At 34.8% G+C, this 15,032-nt stretch overlaps 1 protein-coding gene across 1 annotated transcript in view; it reads right to left on the reverse strand.

Annotated features, from left to right (window-relative positions):
• The window catches only part of LOC150081587 (netrin receptor UNC5C-like), a 383,853-nt gene that overhangs the window by 49,062 nt on the left and 319,759 nt on the right, over positions 1-15,032 (reverse strand). The window contains exons 9-10 of the mRNA XM_090379449.1: positions 10,529-10,698; positions 4,884-5,120 (exon numbers count right to left, since the gene is read on the reverse strand). Coding sequence (XP_090235575.1) covers positions 4,884-5,120; positions 10,529-10,698 — 407 coding nt within the window. The remainder of the gene's footprint in view (positions 1-4,883; positions 5,121-10,528; positions 10,699-15,032) is intronic.

A 15,032-nucleotide genomic window follows, 5' to 3' on the forward strand; every position in this document is an offset into this window, starting at 1 on the left:
TCATTGAGAATGTCTGGAGAAGCTTAGTCTTGCAATGTATCAATACACATCTCTCGTCTCACTATGTTTTGGAAGAGGAATGAGACAACATTATAGTCCTTCTAGAAACACACCAAACCATAGCTAGCACCTTTCTCCTTATCCTGGCTAAACTTGGGTTACTTTTTAACAAGTAACATTTTGCCAATTAAACTTGCCAAACACACAAAAATTAGCCTTGTCACTGAAAAAAAAGTGTTCTGAAACCAGGATTTTTTTGCTCTGTGCACAAATTTCCATTTAAAGAAATCTATGCATCAGAACCCTTACTCTGCCTGAAGAATTTGCAGTTTGTAAGGATGCTACTGATTTCTCTTCAAGATTCAGTAAATACTGGACTTTGATCTTCCAGTTTCCCCTAGATGTGCAGTGCAGAGTATTACTGTCCTTGTTGCATCATTAGAAATTTTCTGCGAAGGTCAACTGAATTCTTCATCCAATACCCATCTCCTTAATCTCATCAGAAGTTTGCACACGCACACACACACACACACACACACACACACACATAGGAAAGTGTAATTAGGGGAGTTTGTTGTTTGGTTTTTTTTATATTTTTTTTTGGAGCATTAGCAACTAAGCCCATATTGCTCTGGGGATATGCGGTGGTCATTCCCTGACCTTTCCGCATCCTCTGTATTTGGTGGGCACGGGCTCGAAAACCTGTCTAATCAAGAAGCGTGTGCTACGCACTGCTGCTCCTGCCCGCCTGGCTACGGAGGCGCTGTTTTGGGACTATGAATAGGTAATTTGCATTAAATGAGTTTGAAACTTCTCACTTATTATGACCATCACACAGCAAGATTACTTTTACATATTGAATTTATCCGGTTCTATTTGTCATAATTAAAACAAAAAGGACAAACTGTAAGCAAACCATATGGTCTTGACTGCAGTTACATCTTGAAGAAGTAACTACTTTTAAGGTAAAGGAGAGGACTTTTGCTTTTGTAAAAGGTGACTATAGTTGTCTCAGGCAAATTTTAAATTCTGTACAGTGCGATCAACTGATGATATTACCAACAGCATATTTTAAATAGGAAGCATTTAGGGAAGTAATCAGAGAAGCTATTAGGCTTTTCAAACCAGCTAAGAAATAGACCTAAGTGGATATCAGATGAACTGATGAGACTCGTGGCAGAGAAGAAAAATGCATGGGATGCATATAAATTATTGGGTGACACAATAGTCTATGGTAGATATAAACTAGTCTGTAATAAGTCACAAAGGAAAATTAGGCAAGCAAAGGCAGATTATGAGAAATCTTAAATCTCAGATTATGAGAAAGCTAAAACTTCTTCATGTAAACACACTAGAAGGAAGGGGCTGAATTACATTGGTATTAATGGTTTAACTGTTAATGATCTGGTTAAGGTTGCTGACAAACTGAATAGGTATTTTGCATCTACATTGACATGAGGAATTCATTAGGAAAGGAGTTTGCCAGAATTTCAAACTCTAACAGAGAACTAAATGATTTTGTGATAATTGAGAGGTAAGTGAAAGAGAAATTGTTGAAGCTAAACAAAAAAAGGCCCTGGGATGGATGGGATCTATCTAATTATATTAAAGAGTGCAAAGGAGGTAAGGAAATAACTAGGCATAAAATTATGAAATCATCACTGGATTCAGGGGAGATCCCAACGGACACTGGAGTTGTGTGAATACATACCCTTTTTAAGTAGTTAAACTACTGAAGTTCCACTTCAGTAATTTAACTACTTAAGGGAGATTAAATATGTAAAGTACTGAAACATTTTCACAGTAGATAATATTTGGTGTTTGCTTTTTGAACCATCATAATCCTCTAGATTACTTACTTTTCCCTTATATTTAAGAGATAAAGATACTAGTAAAATGGATGTGAAAATGGTTGCTTCTGATTTAAAAAAAAAATAAAAATAGAGATGCTACTGGCCAGCTTGGAGTGCTAAGCTGAGAAAAGCTCCAATGCACTGACTGACCAAACCTAAAAACTAAATTAGCCAATTGGTCATTTTCCAAAAAATGACCAATTGGCTAATATGTATAAGGCAATTGTAAGACCACATTTGAATACTGTGTTCAAGTATGGAGACCTAATCTGAGAAAAGACACCCAGTTTCTTGAAAGGGTCTGAAGATGGGTAACCAGGCACTTCAGAGGTGACCTGATTGAGGTTTAAAAGGCTCTGAGAGGGATTATTAAAATGAATGAAAGTGGAATTCTCACTGTTATAAAGAATTCCAAAACTAGGGGTCATAATTCAAATTACAGGGGTTGAGGTTTAGATTAGATTGTAAAAAGTTTTTTAGCCAGTGCATTATTGATTGCTGGAACAAGTTGCCCTTTTAGCATTAGAATTATTAAAGGCATTACGATGCAAGACAGCAAGTTTATGCAGCATCAGTCAAAAAAAAAAACCCACCCCTCCATTCATTCCAAATGCCTGTCCAGTTCAGCCTTAAATTTATTTAGGCTATCAACTTCCACAACAAAAGATGGAAGTCTGTTCCACCAATCAACCACCCGCTGGCTAAAGGCAAATTTTCGCACATCTATTCTACAACCATCTTTCCTAAATTTGAATCTATGCCCCCTTAATCTGAGCAAGAGGAAGAATCCCATCAGCATTCAGCTTGCTTAACCCATTCAAGGCCATATACACCTCAATCAGATCACTTCACAGGTGCCTACTCTTCAGGTGCTGCAATTTTCAGAACTTAAGCCTTTCTTGGGAAGAACACCCCTTTGTTCCCCCTCACCAATCTTGTTGCTCTTCTTTGTAATCATTCTAGCAACTCTACATCCTTCCTAAAATGAGGCCTCCAGACCTGCACACAGTACTCTAGGTGTGGCCTGACCATTGCCTTGTACAACAGGATAATCACCTTCCTGTTCCTGCTAGCAAAATTTCTATATATCATTGACAAGACTCCATGACCTGCCCTGGCACCCCAAACTTCATATTTTTCACTTTCCACTTCCCTGAGTGTAGTACCACACAGTTGGTACGTTTCTCTTGGATTATTGCTACCCATATGAAGTACTTTCATTTGTCAATGTTAAACTTCAGTTGCCACTTCTCAGCCCATTTGCCCAACTTATCTAAATCCAGTTGGAGTAGCATACTGTCATTAACAATCCTGCCAACCTTTGTATCATCTACAAACTTGGACATTAATCCTGATCTAACTTCATCAATATCATTGATGAATACACAAAACAACAATAGGCTCAGCACTGAACCCAGGGAAACTCCACTAATAACATTTGTCCACGAAGAGCAGTGTCCATTGATTACCACTCTCCGTTGTCTCCCACTCAACCATCCCTTTATCAATTGTAGCAACTTACCCTTAATGTCATACCTCTCCAATTTGTACAGCAGTCTTCCATGTGCAACAGTATCAAAAGCTTTCCTGAAATCCAAGTGTATGATATCAAAATTATTTTTGATATTCAGTTCCTTTGTGACTACATCATAGTATCCAATCAAATTGGTCAGACAAGACTGCCCTTTAACAAACCCATGCGCTGTGTCTTAACTATTACTGCAGTCTTGTCTAGATGATCCTGCAATGCTTCTTTAACCAGTGACTCCATTATTTTCCCCGGAACACAAGTTAAACTAACCGGTCTATAGTTACTTGTGTCACCTTTTGAACCCCCTTTGTGAATTAGTGATACATTTGCACACTTCTAGTCCATGGGGACCTTCCCTGAGTCCAAGGAAGCTCTCATAATTATGGCTAAGGGTTTGCTTACTTCCTTTCCTGCCTCCTTTAATATAACTGGATAGATCCCGTCTACCCCAGGTTCCTTATGTTTAACTTCAACAATTACTCCTCCACTTTGCTCTCAGTTATTACAAAATCACTTAGCTCCCTGTTAGAGTTTGATAAATGTCTGGCATTCCCCTCATTGAATAACTCCTGATGTGTGAATGTAGATGCAAAATACTCATTCAGTTTATCAGCTACCTGAGTATGATCATCAATAGTCAACCCATTTATGTTAAGTGGTCCAAGCTGATTCATCCCTTTCCTTCTAGAGTTTACATAAGTAAAGAACTCTTTGCTGTTTTTCTATGCATCCTTTGCCAAAGATTTCTCGTAATCTGCCATAGGCTTCTGTGTCACCTGATAATTTATATGCATCCCCTACATTTTTCTTCTCTGCCACGAGCCTCATTAATTCATCTGACATCCATTTAGGCCTGAACCTTGAACAGTATTTCTTAGTTGGAATGAAAAGCCTAGTAGCTTCCAAGATTAAATCCCTAAAGGCTTCCCATTTAGAATTCAACATTGGTAACATCATCAGTTGATCCCACTGTACACAATTTAAAAACTGTCTGAGATCCCTGTAGTTACCTTTACGAAAGCAAAAGCCCTTCCCTTTAACCTTGATGGTAGTTACATCTTTAAGTAACTCCCATATCAGTACATTGTGGTCACTGTCACCCAGTGGTTCCTTTATCTGCAAATTCTTAATGCCTGAATAATCACTGCTGATAATCAGATCAAGAATCCATACCTACCCTTGCAGGTAGTTAAGGCTGACAGTTTGAATAAATTCAAAGGTCAACTGGATAGTTACCTGTGTGTGGAGAGAAGCATATATAATTTGCATTTTCTTATATTATATATATATATATATATATATATATATATATATATATATTTTTTTTTTTTTTTTTTTTTTTTTGTTTTGCCAGTGCAGCAAAAGCCAGTGGCTTTATTGCACTACACAGCGAATACTATTACTACTACTTACCAGAAAAAGGAATGCCAGATCTGGTAAGTTGAACTGTATATAACTATAAAAATCTGAGTGAAGAAAAAAAAATGAAAAATACCTACTTCTAAAGCAGCTTGGGTATCTTCTACACAATAAACACGAATATTATAATCAATGGAAGAATGAAGAGCTGGTGCAAAGGCCGCAAGAGTCAACGACTTGACTGCCTTGCATTCTGGAAGTGACTCTCCGACAAGAGTATAACGGGCTAGTTGTTCTATCATAAGGTGACATTGTTGTTGATCTAGCTGGCAATAAACTGAAGTGTTGATTGTTTCGCAGCCAAGTGTGACTATATTCTGAAAAGCCAAAATAAGAAAAATTACACACAATTATACAAGGTCATTCATTCATGATGGCATTACATTGTATATCCCACTGAACATTGTTTAGTCAGGAGTTTGCAACTAAATTGTAACAATAATTATTTTGTGATATTAATATTGGCAACATGATACAGGGAAGCAAAGCTTATTTAAAAAAAAAAAAAAAAAAAAAAAACTTCATTTCTCTATTTCCATTTATAATTATTTGAAAGAATGGGAAAATGAAGTGTTTTTTTTTATAAAATTCAAAAAATAAATTTATTTAAAATATAAACTTTATATTTAATAATATTTAATATTAAAGAAATAATGAACTACTCTGTTTGGTTGCAATGTCTGCTTGTTCATTTCCTAGAATGCCAGAGTGGCCTGATATCCAGCAAAAAGTGATTTCCATTCTATATTCTTCAGAGTATTGAAGATGAGACAAGATCGGAAAACTAGAAATTGTTTTGTGTATTGGGCATTGTTTTTTTTGTATGCAGATTATTTCAGACCATACAGGGAGATTACATATTTAAACCAGAGCTAAATGGATTGCATATGGCTCAACTGTAAGTTGAGCCATATGCTCTTGAAAGTAGTAAGTATACTACTTTCAAGAGGTAATGGTAATTTCCTATGAAGGAAGTTAAAACAGCTGCTGCACTTGTGTGATTGTCAAATTTGGCACCATCTGTATATATTTTATATTTATCTGCATTCTCTGAATCATCCACAGCATACAGTTGTTGGAAGGGATGATAATGCATCCCTACCCAACTATGTTAAAGGATACATTACAGTGAAGAATCAGATTCTTCCATGGTAGATCAGTGGACCAGTATCCTGGTGAATATTATTCAAATTCCAGTTGTGCAACAGTTCTTTAAACTAAAGACCTGCAGGGTCTTGGTTCATAATTTTTGCTGCATATTACATAAAAGGGCTTTTCTTCTGAGAAATAATGGGGTTTTGATTGCTTCTATATACAAACTTTGCACAGGAAAAGTTCTAAAAGCTCAGACAGCTGTCTGAAGAGCACTATGCCAAACAGTATTGAGATGCTGTAATACACTTTTCTTGATTGATGAATATATTGGCAATCTATAATCTAGCTGTGATGTGATTAATGCATTATATAAATGTAATAAAGATTTCACCACTCTTCATGGTTTTCAATGTTTGTAAAGTAATAGCTGTTTTTACCCAGTTTTTTACAATAATTTCAGAAATGTTATTTGTTTTTTTTTTCTCTATCATATACTGTTTTTTCACAAATCACTTTTTTATTTTTGAGGTTATCGTGTCAAATTTGTGTTGAAAAGTGGGTAAAATGTCTTCAAGCAAGTGTTTGAACAAATCTGAACTTATTTTGTTATATTTGTGGAAATTATGTAGTCCTCAAGCAAAGACGAGATATTACAGAATTTGTAAGAAATGTGTATTGTGCTTAATTTGGAGTGAAACTCTGTGACCAAGATAAACAATGGGCTCCACATAAAGTTTGCAGATCTTGTGTTGAAGCACTGAAATTGTGGAAAAAGGATAAAAAGAAGGCTGTCACTTGCAAATCCCATGATTTGGTAGCAGCCTACAAACCATTGTAATGACTTACTTTTGCTTAGTTAATGTAGAGGGATACAATGCAAAAAATAAGAAGGGTACCGTGTATCCTAATATTCCATCTGCTATTAGATCAGTCCCACGTGGCTACAATCTACTGATTCCATATGCTCCACTTATATTGGAGAATGTAGCAGCAGAGAGTGTGGAAAGTGAAGCTTTTGAAGAAGATGAAACCGAAGTCTACATGCCTGGAGACATTGAACCCAGCCCTCAACTGTTTTCACAGCATGAACTCAGTAAACTAGTTTGTTTGTTTATTTGGTTTTTAGGCGCATTAGCAACTTAGGCCATATTGCTCCGGGGATATGCGGTGGTCATTCCCTGACTTTTCCGCATCTTCCGTATTTGGCGGTCATGGGCTTGAACCCCAGTCTAATCAAGAAGCATGTGCTGTGCACTGCTGCACCTGCCCGCCTGGCTACGGAGGTGGCCAGTAAACTGGTAAGAGATTTAAACTTACTAAAGGAATCTGCAAAACTCCTTGGTTTTAGACTTAATGAACTATTTATTTAGGAATTAGTTACAATCCTACATATTGGAGACTTTTTATTAATTCATCAAAGAGTAGGATAAAAGGTTTGTTGCCCCACAATGGAAATAAATATGGGTCAATTCCAGTAGCTCACTCTGCATATTTGAAAGAAATATATGGAAACTTGAATAAGTTGTTGACAAATATTAAGTATGAAGAACATGGTTGGTTGGTCAGCAGAAACCGACCAACTATGTTAATGTGACAGGCATGTTACTTGGACAGCAATCTGGCTACACAAAAATGCCTTGCTTTTGTGTAAGTGGGACAGCTGGGCAAGGAGTAAGCACTTAGATGTCAAGGTCTGGCCAAAGAGGGGCAGTCTGTTGCCTGGATCAAAGAACATAGTTCAAAAAAGTACTGGTAGACCCCAAAACTATCCTCCTTCTACCCTTGCACATTAAACAATTTGTGTGAAAGTTTTACCTCAGGAAGTTCCCTGCTTCAATTACCTTTGTACTTAATTCCCATTGATCATCCAAGAGAAACTCAAACAAGGTATTTTTGTTGAACCTCAAATTCACAAACTGATGAGGGACCGAGATTTTGAGGGAACTATGAATAAAAGAGAAAAACAGGCATGGGTTAACTTCAGTTCTGTTATTGAGAACTTCTTACGGAACACAAGGATCCAGATTACATGAATATAGTTGAAAATATGTTGGCAAACTTCAAGATGGGCTGCAATATAAGTGTCATGGTACATTTTTTTTACACTCCCACATCAACTACTTCCCAGAAAAGCTAGAAAGTATGAGTGAAGGACATAGTGAGAGGTTTCACCAGGACATTAAAGACATGAAGATGAGGTACCAGAGAAGGTGGAATGCCATCACAATGACTGACTATTTCTGGATTCTGAAGATGGAACTGTAAAGTAAAAGGATCTGTAAGAAAATCAAAAAAACAAAAATTTGACCCATTGTAGATTAGTTTTTAAAACGAGAGTGGAATGAGAGGCAAATGAGAGTGGACTTTTTATGATACTGCCCTTTTTTTATGTTTTCAACGTATTTAAATATAAAAGTCAAAGTAGCATATTGTTATAATTTTAGTGCACAAATTCTGCCAGAATTAATAAAAATTTGTGAAAAATTAAATTTTCTTTTGTGAATTTTGAAGAAAGCTGATATGATGGACACAAAAGGAAGTCATTTTTGAAATCGGCATTAGAAAATGATTCCTTCTCTGAGAAAGCATCCTTCTCTGAGAAAACATCAGTGAATATTTTTCTGAGATGAAGAGTAGTTTAATTCTTTGACCCAGCTTCTTAGTGATTTATTGGCTCTATGATAATTGTCATATAATCTTTCTGTTTGTAATTGAAATATTGTTAATTTTTCACCTGATCACTATATCAGATGGTCAAGTTGTGACAGCACAATTACTGTATTTGTCAGCTTTTAAGACACTTTTTTCCTTATACGTACCTTAAAAAAAATTGCCCAGCATCTTAAAAGCCGAAGTGGCAATACAGTACATGTGCAAAACCGAGAGTTAACAGATAGTTAATTACTATACATCAGTACACGTTTCAGTAATTACCAGGCTGTTGCTGGAGCAACAAGTGAATTCCAGTTATACATTTAAGCCCTAATCAATGGCAGGCTCATCAAAAAGGCAAAATTATACTATTGGATTTAAGCTAAAAGTAATACAATATGCCAAAGAACGCAGGAACAGAGAAGCAGAACAAAATTTCGGACCACCACCTACTGAGAAGATGATTTGTCAATGAAGGAAGCAGGAAATTTTATTGCAAGAAGCTGATAAAACAAGTGCAACCCAGCAGGATTGATTTTGTTCATGTGAATTTCCTATCCTACCAAGGGATTCCTCCGGGTAACCTTATAAGTGGTCCTATTGAAGGGTACCCTCCCTTTCTTGATGTGTTGGTTTATAGAGATGGCCCTAGAGTAAAAAACAAGTATATAGAAAACCCATGTGCCTGGAGCAATATACACATTATAACATTTTTTTTTTTTTTTTTTTTATGAAAACCCCAAACACGAAAGGTATCAAAACCTATAGTACTTAGTACCGTGCATGGGGATGCCGGAAACTTTGCTCTAGAGACTAAACATGAGTTTCACCACTTCAAGCCTCCAATAAGCAAAGTGGTGGTATTTCACCGGTTGATGAAAGTCATCTACCACCTGATGGTACAAGCCAACAATCACAAGAATAATGTTATTTGGGCTTTGTTGGATAGGCTGGGTCCCACTGTAGCACCTCCGAGGATAGAAAGGAGGAGGTTAAAATGCATTACAGCAGATCTTAGAAAATGTGGTATCCCCAGAATGTTTTGGATAAATATTTCGGGAAGCGAAACATGGGTGAAGAGAGCCATTTGCACCCATTGCCACCACATACATTCCCTACTATTCAGGTTTAACTGAGAAAATCACCCAACTATGATAGCGATGCTATCATAGTCTATCATTTACATGAATATTGGAACCACAAATGGCTCGAGAGTTTGCAGATTTCCTCTTCTGAGCATAACACTATTAATAGAGACGGGGGGAATCCATATTCATCCCCTCTTTGAAACTGTAATTCTTGGATGGGATGAAGTTCTGCCTGGCATACTCCCGAGCCTTTTCCGTGCATGTGTGGAAGATGTTGCCTATACTCCTAAAATAACACATGCTGCGAGCCATGATCCTGCATGTATTTAAGGATGTATCATGAGAAGTTAAGTCTTACTATTGATAAAAGAGGCAGTCACCTCTGAAAGCTACGGTTGTTTCTATTGCTTTTGTTTTTATTACTTTTATCCCATATAGAGTAATTGCTATTCTTTATATTTTATTTTTATATTTTATTATTTTACTGCTTTTATTGTACAATCAGTGTATTTTATTTTATCATTTCAATTTGATATGGTCTTATATTATAATATTATTTCTATTTTAATAAATTTTCAGTTATATGGTCGGTGTACTACATTGCAGTTGTTATGAAGCAATAACAAACTGTAACATTCCTTTAAACAAAAATTTCAAGTAAACTATCAATTCTGATAAGGACAATTTTTAATAGGAATATATATAGTGAAAGTTATGTACAAAATGATGCTCTTGTTTTCCTCTTTCCAACTAATGCTCTGGAGGTTACAATAATTCAATAATTCATTGTCCCTAACCCATAATATTTACATTTTATTCCTTTTTTGTATCCCCGCATTTCCAGTTAAGTAGCATTTTATCAGAAATGAGCACATCAGGTCATCACTCACCTTCCAAACTGGACTTTCTTCTTCAGTACTGCTATCACTGCTGTGGATAGCAATGTTCCAGTTTTCCAATTTCAGAGTGGCACAATGTTGAAAACTAATAATAACTGGTTTCTTGAACCGAAGACTTGGAGGACCACAAAGTACAACAGGACTTAAAATAGTTTCTTTATCTGCAATTTAAATGCTAATTTCATTGCTCTTTTCAGTTATTGTATTCAGTTAGAACACTAATAAAATAATTTACAAAGTGAGTAACTACAGCTTCATGCTGAAAATGATATTATGTAAGACAAGTGTGCTTATTTATAACTTCAGGTAACATCAAAAGAAGTTGTTGCTAAAAGCTGCATAAAAAAAGCAGCACAGCTGCTCTTAAAATGTATCACCTTTTGATGTTAATTAGGATTATAAAAAAGAACATTTCATTCACATAACTAATCAATTAAAAAATTTAAAAATAAAATGTGAAAAATCAAACATCATAAAAGAAAACATTGAATAATCTAGATTTAATTATTTAGGCACCAATACCATGAAGAAATTTACAGAAACCATTAAGCATTCATCGATGCAACTGCCATAGGTGAAATTAGGACTCTTTTTGTTACATACACATGTCAAAGAAGAGGACACTTTATTTAACTATTCCCACACTTCAAACAAAAACTTTTATCAAAATAATAATAAAAAAAAACTTTATATTGTATGAATAAATTTGGGGGAGAGGCATCAAAAGACAGAATAAAAAGTGGGATGGCTATTTTATAGTTAAACTGTGAAATTCTGAATAATTTCTAAGAAGGATCAAAGATGTTGAATAAATATTTGCAACGTCAATTAAATATCTGCATTAGTTTTTTGAAAATTATTTTAATAAAATACAGGGTATCACAAAAGTCTGTACTCATAGGGTACATTATGTTATTATTGATATCATTAATAAATATTATGACTATTATATTTTAATTTTATTTTGTAGATATTGAAATATGAGTGTCTATACACCACAATAGAAGGTAGAACTGGTGTTCTTACATGCAACAGGCAAGAGCCAGAGAAAAGTGTTTTAGATATTTCACCAAAGGCATCCTGATAAAAATAAACCCTGTCAGTGATTTGTTGGGAAACTACTTGACCACTTAAAGATGACTGGTAGCTTTTTTGACAAGGTACATATTGGTCATCCTCAGACAGGTGATTAAACCACTGCTATTACTCTTGAATCCATTAACACAAATCCCCAAAATTCTTTGATTTTGACCAGGAAGTTGGTAATAGCCAAATGTCTGCAAGGATTTTGAAACAAAACAAATTCCACCCTTACAAAGTACAATTACTTCAAGAATTACATGGAAATGATACCAACAGATTGGTGGAATTCTGTGATTAGGTATTACACACCTTACATGTGCATCCCACTTTGCTATCAGATGTTATGTTCAGTAATAAGGCCTGCTTGTACTTGATTGTTCTGTTAATTGGCATAATTGTCGATATTGGAATGATGCCAACTCCAATTGGATGGTCAAAGGCCACTCACAAACTACCTATGCTTGTAGTTTGGTGTACATCCATGATTATAAGTTGGTGTGGCCTTACTTTTTTGAGGGAAATTTACAGGGAAAATTACTTGCATAAACTCAAACAAGTTTTAGAACCTATGTTGATAATTTTCCTCTAGAAAAATGCAGGCACAATCAGTGTACTTCACCAAAAAATCACCAATCTATGAAAGTGGATAGCTCATTGTATGAATGTACAAGGAGCTTTTGTGACATCCTGTATATTTACATTGAGTTGGCTTTGCATTACAACATGTGTAGGAATGGACTGGTCTTGACCCTGTGAAGGCTCAAAGTTGGAAATGACTAATATAAGATTCTGTCCACAAGGAAGAATGGGTAACCATTGAGATTATTCTGACTTTGAACATGGAATGGAACATGGAATCAGGTGAAGGCAGACTACGAGAAATCCTTGGCAAAAGATACAAAGAAAAACAGCAAATAATTTTTTACTCGTGTAAACTATAGAAGGAAGGGGATGAATCAGATTGGTCCATTTGATATTCATGGTTGAAATGTTGATGATTTTGCTCAGGTAGCTGACAGGCTCCATGAGAATTTTGCATCTACATTCACACTGGGGAGATATTCAAGGAGGGGAATGCCAATTCCCCTCCTTGAATATCTAAATTTATTCTGAATGAATAAACTAAATTCTTCTTTGAAGAAATTTTGAAAAAAAAAAACAAATAATTATGCCAACAAAACTCCTTTGAACATGCTACTTCCTGATTGTTTCAATAAATGATCTAAAGGCTTTTTTTAGTGTGATTAGTAACATAGGACTAAATGAAAAAAAAAAAAAAAAACTTCCATAAAGGAAGAAATAGTTTAGTATTGTGAAACATGCCCCAAAAAGCCAGGATGCATCCCGGTGAATGTTTCAAGAAATAAAACACACACACACACACACACACACATACACACACACACACACCATATAAATAATAAATATTTGAAATGTCTGAAACATTTTTTTAATATTTTATCAATCACTTTTATATAATAACTCATGTAAACTCAAAAATAAATAATGTCTGAATGGCTCATATTTGGTATTCATTTTTTTTCGTTTTCATGCTGAACCAGAATGAGAAGACAGCAGAAATAATTCTGGACTGCAAAGGGTTAATAACAGTAAGAAGTGAAAAACATCTGAAGGTATTTTTAGCTTTTTTAAAATTATTCTTCATAATATTTAAATAATTGAAACTAACATTAAGGTTGCATTTAAGAAATTTTAGCATTAGCAGAGGCATACGATGCAAGAAAGCAAGCAAATGCAGCATCAGCCAAAAAAAAAAAAAAAAAAAACTCGCTCCCATGTCACCCCTCCATTCATTCCAAATACCTGTCAAGCTCAGCCTTACATTTATTTAGGCTATCAACTTCCACAACAAAAGATGGAAGTCTGTTCCACTAATCAACTACCCGCTGGCTAAAGGCAAACTTCTGCACCTCTATCCTATAACTGTCTTTCCTCAATTTGAATTTATGCCCTCTCACGTGATTATTCTGAGCAATATTCTATTTTGAGAAATTCTCAATAAATACACAAAGTAAACTGATTTAACAGTACTGTGACATAATGTGAGCTATTGCAGACTGTAATTTGCATGTGACAGACAAGTGGTGATAAATTAAACTGCCATACAACAGGGTGATGAATGAGACTTTCTGTATTTTGAAACACTGTCTACCTCAATACCAAAGTGCACATTGCACTTCTATACTATTTCGAAATACAGTGGCTCTGTCATATTAAAATATTAAATATTCAATGCTAACTTCTTGCATTGAAAGCAGTAATAGTCGAGTTTCTAAATGACAATAATAAAAGCAATGATTCAAATTTACTTCACAATGATTTTATTTAAAAAGTGGTCCATTTAGTAGATATTTTTAAAAACTAATTATTTTTAATTTTTAAATTTTATTTAAAAATATATATTTTTTAAATTTTTAAATAAAAATTTTTAATTAAAAATTAAAATTATTTAACACTGCTTAATTATTTGAGTAATTTTTAAAAATCAATTACTAAAATAAAGCAAGAAGGTAGTTACCAAAATGGATATGAATTTCATAGAAATAGGCAATTTTCTTGTCAATGTTCAAAAACAATTTTTACTCATTGCAACCAATGGTATTTGATCATGCAGAGCAAGTTCAATATATATATTTTTTAATTGTTAACTAAAAATTAAAAAAAAACTGTCTTCTCTCCATTTTACCTCAGCTAATTTCTTAATGTAACATGAAATAGTTTCATTATATTACATTAGGTTATGAGAAATTAGGAATCTGAAGCATACAAGAAATTAAGAAATAAATGCACAACCAAGTTGTAAAGTGGTACTACCACATAATCTTACAGTTTCATTGATTCAAGATTGCTGCTTGCAAGACCACAGTGGAAACTGGGATCAAGGCAATGTAATGTCTGTTCATTTATTGAATATTACTATCAAATGTACACAATTTAATTTTTATATGCTAATAACAAATAAAAATCTTTATCTTATTTCTATGTATTTAGTGAATTACTCTGTAACCTAACTATGCTACAGTTCCATTACATTAGGTTATAAAAATTTGAAAATGAAATGCATTTAAACGAACCCTCTGAAGCAATGCCATAATATTCTAAAATGGGATGGGAGAAGTTTGGTTTTGACCTCTACAGTGGATCTTAGTAATGATTAAGAGCAGCCAATGAGAAATGAACATTGTAGAAATTAATTATCAAGAACCATCCAATTGTATGAGACTGCACACATGGGAGTGCATAAATTCAAGTTGAGGATGGTTGCAGGATAGATGTGCAGAAGTTTACCTTCAGCCAGCAGGTGATTGATCGTTGGAACAATCAAGGAAGAACTGCGCAAATTCTTGGAGGGTATGGATGAGTGAAGTGTGTTTTTTTTGTTTTTGGCTGA

The sequence above is a fragment of the Mastigoproctus giganteus genome, chromosome 8, assembly GCF_048544385.1.
Source record: "Mastigoproctus giganteus isolate SK-2022 chromosome 8, ASM4854438v1, whole genome shotgun sequence".
Classification (NCBI taxonomy): Eukaryota; Metazoa; Arthropoda; class Arachnida; order Uropygi; family Thelyphonidae; genus Mastigoproctus; species Mastigoproctus giganteus.